The sequence below is a fragment of the Neofelis nebulosa genome, chromosome 3 (assembly GCF_028018385.1).
Source record: "Neofelis nebulosa isolate mNeoNeb1 chromosome 3, mNeoNeb1.pri, whole genome shotgun sequence".
Classification (NCBI taxonomy): domain Eukaryota; kingdom Metazoa; phylum Chordata; class Mammalia; order Carnivora; family Felidae; genus Neofelis; species Neofelis nebulosa.
In genome coordinates this window covers 41,018,087-41,038,967 of record NC_080784.1, presented here as the reverse complement: position 1 = coordinate 41,038,967, position 20,881 = coordinate 41,018,087, and the positions used below count along the sequence as shown (strand labels likewise).

Below are 20,881 nucleotides of genomic sequence, written 5' to 3'. Positions count from 1 at the left end.
CAAAGATAGAACAAGATGTGAATTTTTGCTCTCAATAACTGAAAACTTGTTCATGTCACAATTGAGAGAAAAAGGAAAATGTTTTCAGCCTTAGTAACACTCCCTTCTCACTCAGGGCTCAGTCTCTTGCAGTGACTCTGACAATGACTCACAGCCATGCTGAGTATGCAGGACGCAAAGGAGGAAGTATGAAAATAAAACTACACGTGGCATTTACAGCACAGAGGATATATTATCCAAACTACAATGAGTATTGAAGGATAGAAGCAAGATTTATGAGCTATTTAAAAATCATAAATGGTCACTAACTTTATCTAGGGGTGGGAGGGCATGCCTGAGACCAGGCACCCCACCATTATTTCTTGGGGCAGGTGTGTTTTGCGTGGGGGCACTAGACCCAGCTACTGTCCTTTGTGCTATGTAAGCAATTACTGCTTAGAAAGGCTTCAAATAAACACTGAAATCCAAGTATAGTTTCTAAATAAAGTCTGTAGTTTTCCCTAATCCAATACAACTTTAATTACACATGACTCTTCTTAATTAAAAACATTCTATGTCTAACCAGAAATTTATAGGGTTACCCTGTCAATTTTGGAAAGGAAAAGATAATCATGAATGAGACTTCTGTTTAGTGAAAAGGTTTCAAAAGTGACAGAGGTACCCCAATTTGAACAACGTTTTACTGGAAATGTACTTAAGGAAACACCAAGTTTCAGAAGGTACCCAGAATCAACTCTACTCTCAAAAACAGAGACCAGGTTTGGATTCCTTTCTATTACATTTCTGAAAGACACAGGAACTTATAAATACTTCCTACAAGCATACAAAAGGTGAGCACTTAGCACAGAAGAGCAAGACAGCATGCTTACTTGATCAGCATTCCTTGATTGGGTAGTAATTCCAGATGGATTTTCCCACCTTCTTGAGTTCTTAAGTAGGCGAATTCCTCCAGCATATCGATATCTGCAGGCCAGATTCAGGTTAACCACATGTAGAAACAAGGTGCCCTGCTCTCTGAGATGTGGAACAGGCTTGCAGTGACTGCGTAACTTGCCCATGGCCAACCCGCTAACTAGAGTCAGTACTGGAACCCGGGTCTGTCTTGTTGCCAAATTAGTGATTCTTATACCAACCAAACCACCTCATTAAGATAAATTTATTTCTCATACAGATGCTAATAAAGACATTCTGTATGGTCATAACAGCAAAATCTGTTTTTTTTTTTGTTTTTTTTTTTTTAAGTAGGCTTCACGCTCAGCACGGAGCCCCACGTAGGGCTTGAACTCACAATCCTGAGATCAAGACCTGGGCTGAAATCAACAGTGGGACGCTTAACTAACTGAGCCACCCAGGCACCCCAGCAAAATCTTTTGTTTTCTTAGTAAGAAATGAAAGTGGCAGTGGTGTTGTATCCCTGAAAATAGTTAAGAAATCCTGCTCTAGGCGCTTGGACAAAGACAGCACATTCCTTACACCATAGGTGGTCTTTCCCTAGGAAGAGTATGAAATACAACACTTCCTCCCTATTGTCAAAACAACTGCTGGGCTACACGCATGTTTGGTGGGGACTCAGTGGCAGTGTAACAGCTGTGACATGGTGCTCTAACAGCTGACCCCCGGGGGACAGTCAGGGCCCTAAGAGAGGCCCAAGGAGGCCCTCTGCCAATAGATGAAGGCCAATGAACTGTTATATTCTATGGCCTCACAGCCAATCTGGGCCTGTCAGGAACCTGAAGGCTATTAATTTAGGCATCTTGGGTATCTTCCCAGAAGTCGCTGCAAGTGGAAAATGTATTTGGGATACTAATATTCCTGATTCATTGCATCACCTCTGTGAAGCCTTTTATGACTCTCATGAGTGAAGCCTTTTATGACTCTCATGAGACCAACTGCCACAGTCCCATTTTTAATCACCATTCTGTCTTTCTTTCCCCCAGAGAAAACCATTATTTCTACCTAGAATGGTTGATTTTTTTGTACCATGTGTTAATTCTATTAAAAAAAAGTCAGAATTTCTTATGCTTAAATAAGAAAAAGGATACTTGTAACATAATTGAAAAAATTCTCATATTGGAAATTTCCTTGTTGGCAAATCTTATTGACAGCTTTCAAGAAGAGATTCTCTCCCCGTGGCCACTCTTGCTGAAGCAAGACGATCACATGCCCCAGTGCCATGTCGTCCCTGCTGTCTGTGAAAGCTCGCAGCTGCAAGACAAGGATTTGTGCAGACACAGAAGGAAAAGGAAATCATGGGGTGATCTTAAATATGTCAAATATCACTTCCTTAAAAAATGCTGCTATATGGGGCACCTGGGTGGGTCAGTTGGTAGAGTGTCTGACTTTGGCTCAGGTCATGATCTTGTAGTTCGTGGGTTTGAGGCCCGCGCTGGGTTCTGTGCTCAAAGGCTGCAGCCTGCTTTGGATTCTGTGTCTCCCTCTCTCTCTGCCCTCCCCTGCTTGCACTCTGTCTCTCTCTCAAAATAAAGATTAAAAAAAAATGCTGCTGTATGAAAATGTGTGATATCAAGAACAAAACAGAATACCCGCTTGCTATGCAAACATCACAACTGCCTTCTGATGGGGGTGGGTCCTAACCAAAGAAACCTCGGTTCCCTCTGTGCTGTGAACAAGGTCTCTGGCAGCGCACTCCGTGAGCATTGTGATGGGAGCTGGATGTGCATGGTGGGCTGGAAGCTTTGACTTTGGGAAAAGGGCAACAGAAGTTGAGTCGTTCTGTATATCAGAGAGAGGAATTTGGGGATTTCTTTTAAGGGGACGGTTGTGGGCCAGGGTGGGCAAGAAGCCTTGTAGGAGAGGAGGGTGTGAGGAGAACATGGACTGGGGAGAAGAAAGGCACTGAGCAACAAAGAAGGAAGCAGGTGTGTGAACTGGAGAAACGGCAAAAGAACTTTTTGTTCTAAATGAGCAGCGAGGCTTCAAATCACACTTCAAATGGTTTCTGTCTCCCCAGGTGATTCTGACCATGAGTTAAATCCGGGAATTATGGCCCTAAAGCAGAGACCCAATACTGCTGTTCTCCTGCTCACAAGCCTTGGTGAAATGCAGGCCGAGGCTCCACTCCACCTGCAGCCACAGGCCTCGTGTTCTTCTGACAATCTTTAAACTGGCCCAGTGGTCATCTGGTGGTGGTCATCCTAATGCCTGGAATGCTTTTACCCCCCACATCTTTAGGATAATAAACTCACATCCCTCTACGAACCCAATGGCATTTGTATTCTCTTCTTCTAGCCAATACATTCTGACATACGTTAATGCATAAAGCATTTACTGAACATCACTATGGGCAAGGATATTTGCATAACTGTCCCACTATTCTTTGTAAACTGCTCAAGGATGGGGGTCATCTCCTACTCATGAGTGCCTAGTACAGTTCACAACTAGTATTTGTCAATTCCTAGCTCATGTAATCTCCCCACTACACCAGGTCACTCTAGATCATCACAGCAATGTTCCAAATTAAATTTCTTTCATGCCAATCAACTTTCAGCTTACCTTAAAACAAGCTAACATTAAATGCAGGCAGTACGGCATGATGGCCTTACTGGTACAAGGCAGAAGCTTCAGGTCTGAACCTAATAAAAAGTCCACAATATGTTTGTTATTATTGAAGAAAACAGCTTTGAAAAGCAAATGTTTAAGACTTTTTCCAGAAAAAAAAAGATAAGCAACAGTCATATGACTTCAAATATAGTTAAACCATGATTATATGTAGTGATGATGAAATTGGTTTTTTGAAGGGTCTCCGGATTTCACTTATCAATCTTCTTTCCTAACCCTGCTTAAATACTTTTTAAAAACCATTTCAAATGTATAGAAAATTACATAAAGAATATTACAAATACCACTGTGATCAACACTCAGCTCTATAAAATGTTAACATTTTGCTTTAAAGATTTTATATAAAATATCACAAATTCAGTTGAAGCCTCCTGTGTACCTTTTTAGACCATGTCCTCTTCCATCACCCTAATGTAACTATTATCCTGAATGTGATGTTTTTCATTTCTATGCAACAACAAAGAAGAAAGTTTTGCAAGTGTTCAGTTTACTATATAAATGGCATCATATTATATGCATCCTTCTGAAAACGGTTTTTGGTACTAATACCTATAGTTCTAGCTGACAGTTTTTACTCTTTATGTATTATTCTGCTATTTACATATGCCACAAGTCATTTATCCATTCTTTTATGGGGGACACTGAGCTATCCAATTTTTCACTATTACAAACAATGCTGAAATAAACATTCTTATATACATTTTCTTGTGCACTTGTGGAAAAAAAACTTCAGGCAATAATTTTCCAACTTAATCCTTTCCTTTATGGTGTATGCTCTTTATATCCTAAATCCTTCTCTACCCTGAGGACAAAAGTAGCAAGAAATAATGGAGATGTTATGCACACATATTTACACATGTTTATGTATCTAAAACAAAAGGTTCATTGAACAAAGGGTTCAATTTAGCCTTTGTACAGGAGATGCACTCATTTTAATGATACTATTAGACTCTACGTCATTAAAAAAGAAAACATTTGTTTGAAATTCATGACCCAGTGGGTAAGGACCCAAGTTGGAAAGGCACTGATTTAAGAAATTTAACTAGAAGAGGTATACAACTAGGTAATGAGATGTTCAATTGCAACAGCTAAATTGGTCTCCAAAGTGTTGGTGTGAGTTTATATACCTTCCAGAAGCAGACAGGCAATGTGTGTCTTCATATCCTGGTAACCAGGGTTACTACTTTCTAATCCCTGCATTCTGATGTGTGTGAAATGGTAGCTTACTGTTTTAACTTCAGATTAAATATTGCTAATAGGTTAAAAGTTTTCTTTTTTTTTTTTTTAAAGTTGAACCTATGAACCCACAAGATCATGACCCAAGCCAAAATCAAGGGTCGGATGCTTAACTGACTGAGCCACCAAGGGGCTCTGAGCGTTTTTTCAAATAGTTTGTGGCCATTTGGATTTCTGCTTCTGTGAATCTGTTCGTATTCTTTGCCTGTTTTTCTGTGAAGGGTTGGTTGGTTGTTTCTCACTGGTTTGAAGGAGCTGTTTCAAAATTCTGGATGCTCACTTTTTGTTGATTCTGTGTGCTGGACAATTTTCTTACAGTCCATGGCTTAGCCTTTCACTTTGATGACACTATCTTTCATTGGTATTTTAATTTTACTGGGACTAAATTTATGTTGTATGCTTTCTGTAGCCTAAATCCTTCTCCACCTAGAAGGCACAAAGAATCTTTTCTGTATTTTCTTCTAAAAGTTTGGAAGTTTTAGTTTCCATTTTTAAATCTTAAAATTTAAAGAATTTTTGTGTAGTGTGAAGGAGGGATCACATTTCTGTTGTTTTTACATTTGGATCAATTATCCCAGCACCACTGATTAGATAAATTCACTCTTCCTCCACTTAATTGCAATACCACGTGCTTCTCGGTTCTCTATTCCATCAGTCAATCTCTATGCCAATACTACACTATCTTTATTACTATAGCTTTAAAATAAGTCTTGATGTCAGCTAGGTCCAGTCTTACCCACTAGACCTGCTTCTGTTTCACAGAGATACTTAATTTTCAAGGGGTCTGGGCTATTTCTTTCTTTCTTTTTTTTTAAGTCTCCCAAGTACCTTAGAGAGCTTCAATAATGATCAAAACTGTCATGCTTTTGTCTTCTAGGAAATTTTTAGTGTCTTAATAAATCTACCTACTAGTCGCAAAGACCTTTTCTTATAAAAAATGTTATCGTTTTAACTTTTCCATTTAGTCTCAGCCCCATCTCAGCTTTCCTTTCTCCAAAGAATTACTCTGGTGTCTTCACTAAAAATCACCTGACCATATTTGTGTGGGTCTCTCTGGGTTCTCCATTCTTCTGCCCATACTGTTTGGATAACTGTAGCTTTACTTAAAAGTCTTGCTATCAGGGGGAGCCTGGGTGGCTCAGTCAGTTGAGTGGCTGACTTTAGCTCAGGTCATGATCTCACAGCTCATGAATTTGAGCCCCACATTGGGCTCTGTGCTGACAGCTCAGAGCCTGGGGCCTGCTTTGCATTCCGTGTCTCCCTCTCTCTGCCCCTCTCTTGCTCGCACTCTTTCTCTCTCTCAAAAATAAATAAACGTTAAAAAAAAAAAAGTCTTGCTATCAGGTAGGGTAAGTTGCCCAGTTTTGTTAGTCTTTTTCAAAACTGTTTTGGCTATTCTAGGTTGCACTTCTATATAGATTTTAGAATCAAGCTTGTCTGGGGGCACCTAGGTGGCTCAGTCAGTTGAGCATCTAGCTCTTGGTTTTGGCTCAGGTCATGATCTCATGGTTCTTAAGTTCAAGCCCCGTGTCAGGCTCTGTGCTAACAGTGCAGAGCCTACTTGGAATTCTCTCTCTCTCTGCCCCTCCCCTTCTCTCAAAATAAAGAAAAAAAAAAAAAAAAAGTCTGATGGTATTTTAATTGGGATTGCATTGAATCTGTACACACATTTGAGGAGGACCAGAACCCTAAAACATTGGAGTCTTCTGATCTATGAACATGATTTTGCATACTTTTCAATACATTTATCCCTAAGTATTTTATGTTTTTTGATATTATTCTATTTGGAGATTCCTTAGACTTTTCTTTTCTTTCTTTTTTTTTTTTTTTGTTTTAACTTTAGCTATTTTGAGAGAGTGAGAGAGAGAAAGAGAGAGGGAGAGGGAGAGAGAGAGAGAGGGAGAGAGAGAGAGGGAGAGAGAGAGAGAGAGAGAGAGAGAGAGAGAGGGAGAGAGAGAGAGAGATCACACACGTGAGTAGGAGAGTGGCAGAGAGGGAGAGACAGAATCCCAAGCAGGCTCTGCGCTATTAGTGCAGGGCCTGATTCAGGGCTCAGTCTCACCAACTTAAGATCACGACCTGAGCCGAAATCTAGAGTCAGACACTTAACTGACTGAGCCACCCAGGCACCCTCCTTAGGTTTTTCTAACATAGCCACATACGTTGCTGCAAATAAAGGCAGTCATATCTGTGAATGAAGATAACTATTTTTCAACCTTTATACCTTTCCTTTTCTGCCTATTGTACTGGCTAGAATCTCTAGTATGTTTAATTGAAGTGGTAAGAGGAGATAGATACTCTTATTAAATTGTTGCTGATCTTGGGGAAAGCATTTGATATTTTATAGTTAAGTACGATGTTGAGGAACATGTTTCTAGTTTGCTAAGATTTTTTAATAATTATGAATAAATGCAAACATAACTGCATAAATGCATATAGATGCATTTCTATTTGCATCTATTAAGAAAATTATGATTTTTCTCCTTTAATATATTAAAGTGGTAATATTACAGGGACTGATTTTCCTATGTTAAACCACTTTTGCATTCCCAGTATACTTGGATATGTATTACCCTTCTTATATACTGCTGTATTCTATTTGCTAAGACTTTGAGGATTTTAGAATCTATGTTTATGATGGATACTGGCCTTTAATGTTCTCTTCTGGTAATGCTCTTACACGATTTTGCTGTTAGGGTTATGTTGGCCTTAAAAACTGAATTGGGAAGTGTTCTCTTTTACTCTATTTTCTCAAAGAGTATGTGTAAGATTGGTGTTACTTCTTCCTAAGTGCTTGACAGAATTCATCAGTAAAGCCAATTCATCAGTGAAGCCATTCAGATCTGCAGTCTTGTGGGAAGGTTTTTGATAACAAATATAATTTCTTTGATAGATGTAGGAACATTTATATTTTCTATTTGATCTGTGTCAGTTTTGATTAGTTGTGTTTTTCAAGGAATTTTTCCATTTCATTAAGTTGTTGAATTTATTGGCATAAAGTCATTAATAATTTATTCTCCTAGTGTCCTTTTGATTTCAGTAGGATCTGTAGTGACATTCCTGCTATTGGTAATTTGTGCTTTCTTCCTGATCAATCTTGTTAGGAGTTTATCAATTTTATTTTTTTTTCAAAAAACCCAACTTTTAGCTTCATTAATTTCCTCTATTTCATTTTCTATTACATTGATTTCTACCACTAAAATTATTTCCTGTCTTCTATTTTCTTTGGGTTTAACTTGCTTATCTTTTTCTAACTTCTTTTTTTTATTTAAGTTTATTTATTTTTGAGAGAGAGAGAGAGAGAGAGAATGAGAGAGAATGAGAACACAAGTGGGGGAGGGGCAGAGAGAGAGAATCCCAAGCAGGCTCTGTTCTGTCAGTGCAGAACCTGATGCGGGGCTCTAACTCACAAACGGTAAGATTATGACCTGAGCCTAAATCAAGAGTTGGACGCTTAACTGTCTGAGCCACCCAAGCGCCCCTCTTTTTCTAATTTCTAAGTATTACAACTAAATTTATATAGTTTTACAATCAATGTGCTACTTGAGGTGAAGCTCAAAATAGCCTACAAGCGATATGCCAGGAAACACTTCTTAACGAATCATCTGCAAATTTTCCGAGAATTGATAAAGATAGGAAAAGGAATTATCAGATATTCTTCAGAGACAACAAACTCAGGAAGTGAAGAGAATTTTGGAAGAAAGATTTGCAGCTGCTTATGAAATCAGTGCCAAGGACAAGCTTGGCAAGGGATTAACTTTTTATATAGTCTGTCAAACCCTGCAGATCATGTATCATCTCATCAGGAATTGTAAAGAATTTTCCAGCCTTGGGTAAAGCCATTTTTACAAAATAAGAATAAAACTTGTCACTGTACCTTTTCTAAATTTGGGCTTTATTTTTGAGGGTTCTTCCTGTGATTTGCCTCCATCTTGAATGGGGAGTACCATGTAGCACATCAAATCAAGGACTTTTTCACATGTCATCTAAAGAAGATCAGATGAAAAGGTACTAATCTGAAATTTTCTCACCGGAAGTAAATCAACATAACAACTAACACACTTATAGCATACAACAGGGCAACGTGTGTACATGTAGGTCTACGGTGCGGCCTCAAATTTTTAAATTTTTTTTTAAAGTTTTATTTTTATTTCTGAGAGAGAGAAAGAGCACAAGTGGGGCAGGGTCAGAGACAGAGACAGAGACAGAATCTGAAGCAGGCTCCAGGCTCTGAGCTGTCAGCACAGAGCCTGATGCAGAGTTCGAACTCACAAACCACAAGATCATGACCTGAGCTGAAGTCAGACGCTTAACTGACTGAGCAACCCAGGCACCCCTCAAGACTATTTATGGGACCATCACTGTTTTCTCAACAGCAAACGTAGAAAAAGTAAGATTAAATATAGGTACTAGACTTTTGAGGGAATAACTCCTTCTTTGCTGGTAAAACAAAAGAACAAAAATTAAAAATTAGTCAAGTATTACCTAAACTACCTATGTGTTTAACAGCACAGTGGCATCCAAAGGAAGAATATCCCAGTCTTAAAGACATTTACTACCTCAATGAAGAGAAAAGTCAACAAAATGGGACACAGAGTAGTGGATTAAATGGTATGATCTAGAGCATAATTTAAAATGAAGGAGAAATATATACAAGCTAAACTAGCTGGAAACAGTTTATGTAGGAAGGTTACCTTCACCAAGTCTTAAAGGGGGGCAATGATTTGAAATGTGGAAAAGAGAAAAAAGCAGTTTCAGAGGAGAGAAAGATGTGGGGAAGGGCTGGGTATTGTTTAAGTAAAAGGAGGGTGTGGTTTAGGAAATACACAAAACTGGTCAGAAGCTGCACTGGTGCTGAGGGAAGCCTCAAGTGCCACACTGAGCAGGCTGGTCTCCATCCACAGACAGTAAGCCATCACCTACGGTCTACCTGTCCAATTCTAATGTTAACAACTAGATTCCATTTAGGGAGCATATTCTATGTGTCAGGCACAACCTCTCATTATCCTCATTCTACAGATGAGGAAGTGCAGTGTTAAACCCATGCCTCTTAACCTTTTTCATGTCTTGGCACATTCAGAAAATATCTGTAAGGCTGCTCAGAGCTGGCAGTACTAACCTGGAGGCTCCAGCTGCCTTAAGCCACTAACTAAAAGGGTCAGTATCTTGGCACATCCAGAACTCACCCATGGCCACAAGGGTGTGAAGCTCTAGCTTCAAGAGCTCAACAGCTCGGTAGTTAAAAACTTGAACACTGGAATTAGAAAGCTTGGTGAGGTAACTTGGCCCAGGTTACAGAGCTGGCAAGTGGGAAGGCCAGGATGTGTACTCCAGAGACATATGCTACCATCCTTCAATGCCCACCTCCAGCCAATCTTTTTTGTAAATCCCTCCTTGACTACATGGACCCTGGTGAAAACTCCCTTCCCTGAATGCCTACTGTGCATATGTCAGGGGCACACCACTTAATATCTGACTTTTAACTGTCTTATATAAACACTTGCACTTTTCTCTGTAACTCAAATTATATGTCCTGAATGCAGGGATCCCACATTCCCCACACTCTGCTTATATTTTCCACCCCAGCACGTGGCTCAACTCCGGGCACTTTGGAAGTCAATATTTCAAGTAAGTGGAATGATGACAGCAATAGGAAGCAATGACCGTAACTTAGAGATAAAAAAAAATTACAGGCAAAAAACTCAGTTCAGAGCCATTGATTAGGATGGTAGCAAAGGAAATAAAAGGCACTACACCAAAGACATTAGCTTCATACTGGAAGAATCAAAAAGATTAGCTAGAGTGAGAGGCAACCACTTGATTTGAGAGTTTCGCATCTACGGGCCAGAGAACGAGGGAAACTCACATCTGGATGTGATGGGTCTGAGCTGAAGACAGACAGCTGAAGGCAGCTGGGATTCAGGAATAAGTTATAAACCAAAGAGGTAGGCCTAACTGCGATCAGCTTTAATGGAAGTCCTCAAAGAGAATGAATTTGCCTACCTTACTTAAATCTACCCGTTTTATATTCCCTAATACAATGCTGAACAGCAGTGCCTTGTGTAACTGTCTAATTCTGTATAATATATGAATATCTATGTGAGTAAATAATATGTTTTATTTTAAATTCTTAGAAGGAATTTACTAAAACTTACAATTAGGTACCTAATAATTACATAAATGATGGCAGAAAAGTATTTTCAATTTTCAATGCACATACTTTACATACTAATTGTTTCTTCCTACATGATGAATTATAAATTGTGTTTCAAAGTTTAAGTTTAAAAACCTAATTTGGGGTTACTAATCACAAAGTAATCAACTTAACATATAGAGAGATGAGAAGAAATCAGAGTTTGTGTGTTAAGTTGTGGTCCTGAATTTATACAGTACCCATGTTTATATAAAGAATGTGCTTATCACTCAATTCAAACATTTATTAAGTATCAAAGCTGTGCAAACCACTGTGGCAGGTGTTATGAGGGACTTAAATGTAAAGAACAGGGTCCCCACCCTGTGGTAGCAGGGGCTCACAATCATAAAGGAAACAGACCTGGAATACCCCATGAGGTATAATCATCATGTAAAAAGCAAATCTGAGGCTCAGATAAGCTATGGAAATCCTCCCTTTCCCACTTAGTATATGCCTCTTCTGTCCAAGTACAATAGGACTGATTCTGCTCTAAAGGGAATCCAGATAAGAAAGTAAAGAAAAAAAAAATCATCCTCCAATAAAATGGAATCTGAAAAGTACTGAAGTCTATTTCAGGAAAGCTGTAAGTAAACAGAAAACGGAGTAAAACAAAATCATCAAGATTTTCATCAGCAGATTAGTTGATTAAAATCTAGGCAGAAAGACCCTTTTTCAAATAAACATGCGCTGTATTAAAAGCCCACTATAGGAAAAAGAGGAAGCCCCAGGGAAGCTTAGTGAATGAGGGTCCCCGTGCAAGGCACACACTACTCACTCTGTACTCTCCTAGAGCGAAGTGGCAAGTTGCTAGCTGGATGAGTGCTCGCTGATGCTCCAGGGTCCCCTGTCCCGTGATCTGTGGCTGAGGAAGTGATCCCTGGAGAGCTGCTAAATGATGCAGGCTGGCTATTGCTTTTTTATATTGACCCTAAAAAAGACATAACAGCAAGGAGGTGAAAAACACTGCCATTTAAATAAATCTCCAGAGTTAATTAAGCAAGCAGCAAGCAACTCCAAATAAGGTAGCTCTGCTTGATCATCAGAGAAGGAAAGAGGAGACTTAGCAATAATCAAACCAACTTACTTAAAGAAAGATGGGGGGTTCTCAATGGAGGTACTTTACACATACAAAGAGTTTTCTCTCTGGTCTTAATTCCTTTTTTTTTTTTTTATGTTTATTTATTTTGAGAGAGCGAGATAGTGCGTGAGCAGGGGAGGGGCAGAGAGAGGGAGACACAGAATCTGAAGCAGACTCCAGGTTCCGAGCTGCCAGCACAGAGCCCGACGCGGGGCTTGAATTCACAAACCATGAGATCATGACCCGAGCCAAAGTCGGACCCTTAACCAACCGAGCCACCCAGGTGCCTCCCCACCGCCCACTGCTTTCAGTTTATTTAATGATTTTTTAGTACCCTCTACACTCAAAGTGGGGATTGAACTCATGACTCCAAGATCCAGAATCACATGCTCTACTGACTGGGTCAGCCAGGCACCCTTGGTCTTAATTCTTAATACTAAATAAAATAACACCAACTTTTGGATAACGTACATTTTGGATATACCATTTCTTATAAATATTTTACTACTAATACCATCTCTCCTTTACGTAGGATGGAAGCAGCACCCTGTCCATTTCAACAATGGAGGCTGGGAGCTCTGTACCCCCATAGGGAATTTGCTCTCTCCCTTCCAGGCATAAGGAGAGCCAGGCAGAAGGCCTCCATCACAGTGCAGACAAGGAGGGGTGGGAAGTATTCATTTTTTATTGAAAAGTAAAAATCTTACTTTTACAGAGGGGTGTGGCTGGACATCACAAAAGTAACACAGAAGATGCAGCCTTGTCATTTTGGGGTTATTTTGAAATGAAAGACACAACATGTCTTCAGAGCATGACTAGTCCACAGAAGAAACACGCACACCTTGCATGCTACAGTCGGTTCACAGTAATAGTCATTCTACACAAACACAGGAACTTAAATCATACATTACATTACCTGATAGATGATCATATCAGTGAGGAAGATTCTTAACCAAAGCCAAGTATCTGTCTTCCATGCCAAACAAATTCTTGTAAATTCTGAGAATTCAGAAGCAAATTTACCAAAAACATGTTAACAGAGAAGCAGAAAACAAAACAAACCCAGCAAAACAACAGAGAAAAACTACCAAAAAATGGATAGCAACTATAGACTTCGATTTCTAAAACAATGGTCTAGAATTTCGGGTGCCTGAGTGGCTCAGTCAGTTGAGCTTCTGACTTCCCCTCAAGTCATGATCTTACAGCTGGTGAGTTCAAGCTGCTCCTCGGGCTCTGTGCTGACAGCTCAGAGCCTGGAGCCTGCTTCAGATTCTGTGTCCCACTCTCTCTTTGTCCCTCCCCCAATCACGTTCTGTCTCTCTCTCAAAAATAAACAAACAAACAAAAAAACAATGGTCTATAATTTCAATTAGACAGTGAAGTTAGAATATAATACACAAGCAGTATTTTCACTAGGCACCAACAATTATTAAGCACATACAATGTCCCAAGAGCTGTTCAAAATACAGTTCACATATTATCTCATTTATCTTGTAAATAACTTTGCTCACCTCAGAAAAAGGTATTGTTTTATTTTCACCCAGTTAAGATAACAAAGATATAACACTAAGAGTTCTACTCATTTTTAAAAAGTCAATTTACAAATAAAGAAAAATCCCCTCCAAAGGTCAAGGTCACATACATGTCTATAATTCTAGAGGCAACCGAAGAAACCAAGTGATGCTATATTTACTCAGAAAAAATGAAAATGACATGACACATCTGATCATGGGTTCTGTACAGGTATGTGATGCAAGTGGGCCAAGGGATGAAGGTCCACTGGCCAGAAGGAAAGTAAAGAGCCTTGGTTCCAAATTACAGTAAAAATACATTGGTTAGCAAAGTGCTACTGATTTCTAAGTAATGTTGAAATACTTTTTAAAAAACATGTCTATTTGTTTGACACAGAGAAAAAGAGCACATGCACATATTGGGGAGGGACAGGGAGACAGTGAGAGAATTCCAAGCAGACTCCACACTGTCAGTGCAGAGCCCAGTTTGGGGCTTGAACTCAGGAACCATGAGATCATGACCTGGGAATAAATCAAAGAGTCCAGGGCTTAACTGACTGAGAGCCATCCAACTGCTCCTGAAATACTTAATCACTGTAAAACTTCCCCTAGTTTTAGGTCTATTCTCAAAGGAAAACAAGCTTTCTGTAGTGTGAGTTTTTCAGGTAATAGAGTTAATGCAGATAAAAATAGTATTACCTTTTGTATGCTTGGCTACACTACATAAGGAAGATACAAGGCAGTAGGTCAGAAGAACCAAAAGCACAAAACAAACAAACCCAGCAAGAAAAAGAGGCCAGCAATACAAATGTTAAAAGACCTAAAGCTCTCCCTGACACTCCACCCCAACCCTAATTATAATTATACTCAGAGTAGGGGCACCTGGGTGGCTCAGTCAGTTAAGCCTCTGGCTCTTGATTTTGGTTCAGGTCATGATCTCACGGTTCCGGAGTTCGAGCCCCTCACAGGGCTCTACCCTAACTGCACGGAACCTGCTTGGGATTCCTCTCTCTCTCTCTCTCTCTGTGCCCCTCCCCTGCGTGTTCACAGGCTCTCTTTCTCTCTCAAAATAAGTAAACTTTAAAAAAAAACCACTCATAGTAAAAGCTAAGAGGTAAATGGTTATTTGATCAATAACTGATTAGATGTCCTACTCAAAAAGAATCCTATAAAACATGTCAACTACTGTAATCAATTTAGTTAGCCATGTCTTATTTCAAGCAGAATAGTGTTTTTATTAGCACACTAACCTTATATAAAAATTAAACAGCACCAATACAACAGCATGTTCTTACCCTTGTCAAGGAATTCTAGGGAGTAGAGCAACTCCCAGCTCTCCCTGGCCAGCTTAAAGCTTTCTAGCACTTCAATGGAGTTAGCAAGCTCTGCTTTATTGACTACAATGTGACGATTCCTTCCTTTTGCCGAACAGTCTTCATCATCCGAACTCTGTTTAGAGAAGGTGAAGAATAGGACTAACTTACAGTTATGTATGCGTGACCCTTCAACAGCATGGGTTTGAATGACACAGATCCATTTATACACAGATTTTTTTACAGTACAGCAGTGTAAATGTTTTTTCTCCTCATGATTTCCTTAATAACATTTTTTTCTCCAGCTTACTTTATTGTAAGAATACAGTATATAATACATAACACATAACAAATACAGAATAACCAACTACTTATGTTGTTGGTAAGGCTTCTGGTCAATAGTAGGCTGTTAGTAGTTAAGTTTTGGGGGGAGTCAAAAGTTATACACAGATCTGTGACTGTGTAGGGCGCATAGGGCTGGCGCCCCTAACCCCCTTGTTCAAGGGTCAGCTGCACTGGTGTGTTATTATATTTGTTGCCACCAATTCTGATTACCATATGGACTTTATCAAAGGATACTATCCTGAGTATAATTTTTGAATTTAACAATTTAGCTTTAAAAATTAATGTAAATTTTCCATCTTTTCACTCTTACACATTCAATTTTTGCCTTAAAAATTAAGCTTATTTTTTTTTAATTTTTTTTTACATTTTTATTTATTTTTGAGAGACAGAGACAGAGCGCAAGTGGGGGAGGGGCAGAGAGAGAATGAGACACAGAATCCAAAGCAGGCCCCCGGCGCTGAGCTGTCAGCACAGAGCCCGATGCCGGGCTTGAACCCACGAACCGTGAGATCATGACCTGAGCTGAAGTCAGACACCCAACCGACTGAGCCACTCAGGTGCCCCTAAGCTTATGTTTTTCTCATGATAAATTCTAAGCTTATGTTGTTTTCAAGTAAAGCTCCAATAGTTTAAAAACATTATCAGTGTTATAAAAGCCCCAAATCAGACTTTTATATTCAGAGATAAAGCTTAAGTAGCATCTGTTTTATAGTTTACTTTCCCCCCCAATATGTGACATCATTCAATTTGCTTCCAAATAAGTTTGTCATGTCGTGGAATAAAATTAAAGCCCAAATGCCCTAAGAATTGAGAGAAATGAGTTACTTATTTTTTTGTTCCCTAGATATATCTTCTCCTGTGGCCAACCCTCTCTTTGGCTCTGCTCCCCCAATGCAAGGTGTCGGCCAGGAATTACTTATGCTTAACAATAATACTTATCTATTAATGCCTTCTGTATTTTACAAAAGAGTTCTACGTTTCTTGTTCTTCATCCCAAGAAATATTTAGCCAAAGAAAAGAGAGGTCTCAGAGAATTGCTTGTTGTAAGTGTTGTAAGTGTTGTAAGTGCCAGTGAGCATGGTTAGACATTTTGCCAAAAAATAGTAAAGGTAAAACAGCTCCATTTAATTTTATTTTGCTGAGAATTTCTTGACTCTTATTCTATCTAGGTTATTTTGCCAACTTAATGACCCAAATTAAATTCTCCCTGCAAATTTTTACATCACTAAGATCATTTAAAAATATGTACAAATATTTTAGCTAAAAACTCAATTCCTCAAGCTAATCTCAGAAAAAACAAGTCCTTCCCTCCCACCTTTCTCCCCCTCAGACTTAGTATCCTCCTGCCACTCCTGATGCTTGGGGACCCTCCCTACCCACTCTATTTAGCTGCCACATTCTTTTTTTTTTTTTTTTTTTTTTTTTCAACGTTTTTTATTTATTTTTGGGACAGAGAGAGACAGAGCATGAACGGGGGAGGGGCAGAGAGAGAGGGAGACACAGAATTGGAAACAGGCTCCAGGCTCCGAGCCATCAGCCCAGAGCCTGACGCGGGGCTCGAACTCACGGACCGCGAGATCGTGACCTGGCTGAAGTCGGACGCTTAACCGACTGCGCCACCCAGGCGCCCCTAGCTGCCACATTCTTATCCTCCCTCAGTAATGACACATACCCCATCCCTTTCACAATCAAAACCTGCTAGGCATCTTATTTTTTCAGGGTCCAGCTCCTTGCCACATGTTGCCAATCTAATAAGATACACTGATATGAATGGGGTAGCCACTGGTGTTGCAACTTAGAGAAAACATTCCTGCCTCAAAATGAGATTGGGAGTTTATGGAAGGGACCTCAGATGTGGTAGGAATAGTATGGAGTTCTAAACAGTTTCTAGAATTTAGAGAAATTACTTTCGAAATGCAAAGGTAGCCTCTGAAGTTCCGAGGGAATGCTGTAAGCAAGAATCCTGACTACAGGGGTGCCTGGGTGGCGCAGTCGGTTGAGCGTCCGACTTCAGCCAGGTCACGATCTCGCGGTCCGTGAGTTCGAGCCCCGCGTCGGGCTCTGGGCTGATGGCTCGGAGCCTGGAGCCTGTTTCCGATTCTGTGTCTCCCTCTCTCTCTGCCCCTCCCCCGTTCATGCTCTGTCTCTCTCTGTCCCAAAAATAAATAAAAAACGTTGAAAAAAAAAATTAAAAAAAAATAAAATAAAATAAAAAAAAAAAGAATCCTGACTACAGGGAACACACACAAATGTGTGCGGGTGGAGAACTTATTGCCCGTGGGAGAGGACAGCCCCCAGCTCCAGCCACCTGACATGTCACGTGAGCCAAGGAATTCAGCTGGGTGGAGAATGCACACCCATCTCAGGTGGGCAGCCTCTGCCCTGCTCCAAATATGTGCCAGCGTTAGGGGCCAGTGTATCAGATACTGTTGTGAGAAATCTCCCAATTTTTTGACAGTTATTAAAAGAAACAAAACACTACAACAAGATGAGCTGATAAGCTGAACTTTGGGCCATCAGATATGTCCTCTGCTGTGATGGCACACACAGACCTGGCAGGGAAGGAGGGGGGTTGGGGGGCTGCAGACTGTGGCACAGAATGAAAACCAGGAAGAAATCAGTTAGGAGAGTAAAAACAAAAATAGATGGAAACACAGATTGGCTGGAGAGCCAGAGTATGAGAGCAGAGCCTGCCAGGTGACACATGACAGGTGAAGAACAGGAGGAACCAGAGGGCCAGAGGGTTTAAGGAGGCTGCAGAGGGACAAAAGTCTGGGCTTACAGCTAAGAGACTAGCACACAGCCTGCCAGAGAGAAGTACTCCAACCCTAGAGCACAGCCCAGGGGCAGAGGTCCAGGGGTAGGAAGGGGCTCAGAGCACTGGAGGATGCAAAGGCCTGATCAGTAACTGCCTTAAAGCCAAAGTGAAGAGTTTGGCTTTTATTCTGAGCATGATGGGAAGCCACTAGAGGTGGTAAAGAAAAGGAGTGATGTCTGCTTCATGTCTTTAAAACGTCACTAAGCCTGCTGGGTAGAGAAGAGAGATGGCAGGGAGCAAGAGGGCAAGCAGGAAGAGGATGATCCCGATGATATACGAAAGACTGGGATGCCTTGGACAGGGAGGAAGTGGTGGAGATGGAGAAACAGACTGAGAGCCATGTTATTTATACTGATTTATATGGGACATGTCATTGCTTTTAGCTAAAACCAGTATTATTACAATCTATTATTACATGGCAGGTATCTGTGGTCTTAACGTGACACACCCAGATAAACCACGCACTCATGGAAACCAAAAGGGAGAGTGAACGAGTTATCCCTCCTGGGAATGTCAGCAAAGAAGGATAGAGTAGGTACCTAGCAGCCTTAGGAATCTTTTTAAAGCATGACTCAGAGGGCATCCAGGAAAGTCTGATTGGCACAGAGTTCTCAAAATGGGGTTCAGGGTTGGATTTCAACCCTGAAATCTCTCAACCTCTGAAATTATTTGTAGAACAGTAAATGTGTGCATTTTTCTGTGGGAGGAAACAAATGAATTTATCATAAGGTTTAATAACCTTAAAAACCTTCAGAAGGCTTGGTCTTCCCTGCTCCATTCTATCTCATACAATCTATAAAAACATCAGATTAAACTGACATTTTTTTAAAAATTAAAAAAAAATTTCTTGAGAGAGAGAGAGTGTCAGAGTGTGAGCAGAGAAGGGGTGGAGAGAAAGGGAGACACAGAATCCAAAGCAAGCTCTAGGCTCTGTCAGCGCAGAGCCCAACGTGGGGCTCGAACTCACAAACTGTGAAATTGTGACCTAAACTAAAGTCAGACGCTCAACTAACTGAGCCACCCAGGCACCCAGATTAAACTGATCTTAAGGCACATTATCTCCTCATGCCCCGGTCTAGTAAATGTTACTTAGGGGCTGAAGAAGTAGTGAGGGGACTGAAAGGAGGAGAGGGGACAGGAAGTAGGTGAAACTCTGGGCTCCCCTGAGGTATTCACCTGGAGCAGGGATTAGCAAACTGTGACCTGCAGGTCAAATGCTCCTTTAGTAAATAAAGTTTTATTAGAACACGGCCACTTCATTTGTTTACTATTGTCTATCGCTGTTTTTTTGTATTGTAACAGCAGAGCTGAGTAGCTAGCTGCAGCAGAGACCGCTGAGCCTCTAAAGCCTAACCTACTTATTACCTGGCCCTTTACAGAGAAAGTTCGCTGACTCCTGACCTAAAGCATCTCCACTGGGCCTCCACTAAAGCTTTTCTTGAAAGGATTCCTCTGCATTAAAATTAAATTTAGAAATCACTGTCCCGTCCAGGCCTGCTGCCTGGCCTAATCAGAAGACCAGTGGTTCTTCACATTCTCTGGCCTCTTACATCTTGTGCAAACTGTCTACTCTTCACAAATTTCACCCCCCAATTGCAAATGACAAAATGCTATACATCCTTCAAGGCTGATTTCAAATGCTGACCTCCTTCATGAAACCTTTCTGACATGTCCCCTTGGGTTGTGATTACTTCCTAGCTGGAACACCTCAGCACTTTCCATTCTGAGGCCAGGACTCAGCATAGCACTCTGTCTAGACGTTCAATGCAGTTCATTTGCCTTTGCTTTTTACATTTGATGTCATGCTGTCAAAAGAGGTAGAATTAACTTATACCAGGGTTTCTCAACATTTGCCTTTTGGACTGGACAACTCTTTGTCGTGGGCCTGTCCTGGTCACTCTGGCATGGTTAGCGGCATCTCTGGCCTCTACATGGTAGATATTAATAGCAATTCCTCCACACCAAGCCGTGGAAATAAAAAAATGTCCCCAGACACTGCCATATGTCCGGGGGGGAGGGGGAGGGCGGCAAAATCACTTTAGTTGAGAACCGCTGATTTATACGGTAATTATGACGAAAAGCCCCAACAACTTTATCAATTCAGCTCCAAAGCTATATTTTACAAAGACTCATTTCCAGCAAACCATAAACATATAATCTGTTAATAATCATATCTGAAAGGATTACCATGGTTTTTTCTCTTCCCTCAGCTAGTTTCCTCTTTTTATGTATATGTTTGTTACGATCAATTTCTACATCACCATACACATTTGATACATCCTCAAGAAGAACCAGTGGAACTTGGCTTGGGGCATTAGGACCTATGGATGGGGGGAAACACCAACACTTAAAAATGCGGCAAGGAAAAGAAAACAATATCAGGTAGAAGTTTACTCAGCTGTAAATACAGGTCATTAAAAAGTATGTTCAGTGTGATCTCAGTTAGGTAGACAAACAAGTGTGCAAGAATAAGAAAAAAGACTATACAGATATACACCAAATAGTTAATAAAGGTTCTCTCTCAATGACAGATTATAAATCAAAGTTCCTTCTTTGTTATTTGTTCTTACTTATCTAGAAATTTTTTATAGCTATCATGAATCATAAAATTAGCAAAAAACACTAAGAGTGTATTATATGTACAATACATTATAGCTACAAATTCCAAACAATATCTAAATATATGAAAGGCTATAAGGCAATACACAAAAATGAGAGTAGTTATATTGGATGGGTAGGTGATTTCATGCTCTTATTTTTCTATTTTTCATGTTTTATATGAATTTATATGCAAATATATTACTTAAA

General features: G+C 40.1%; 1 protein-coding gene and 1 long non-coding RNA gene across 5 annotated transcripts in view; one reads left to right on the top strand and one right to left on the bottom strand.

Annotated features, from left to right (window-relative positions):
• INTS10 (integrator complex subunit 10) overlaps positions 1-20,881 on the bottom strand; it is a 33,087-nt gene that overhangs the window by 4,763 nt on the left and 7,443 nt on the right. For all 4 annotated transcript variants that reach the window (XM_058720471.1, XM_058720472.1, XM_058720473.1 and 1 more), the window contains exons 9-16: positions 20,261-20,394; positions 14,893-15,046; positions 13,003-13,085; positions 11,784-11,936; positions 8,693-8,801; positions 3,514-3,593; positions 2,043-2,205; positions 870-963 (exon numbers count right to left, since the gene is read on the bottom strand). In XM_058720471.1, coding sequence (XP_058576454.1) covers positions 870-963; positions 2,043-2,205; positions 3,514-3,593; positions 8,693-8,801; positions 11,784-11,936; positions 13,003-13,085; positions 14,893-15,046; positions 20,261-20,394 — 970 coding nt within the window. The remainder of the gene's footprint in view (positions 1-869; positions 964-2,042; positions 2,206-3,513; positions 3,594-8,692; positions 8,802-11,783; positions 11,937-13,002; positions 13,086-14,892; positions 15,047-20,260; positions 20,395-20,881) is intronic.
• On the top strand, positions 2,157-3,219 carry LOC131506661 (uncharacterized). The gene is made up of 2 exons (XR_009259086.1): positions 2,157-2,254; positions 2,972-3,219. It is a non-coding gene; the product is annotated as an uncharacterized LOC131506661 (long non-coding RNA).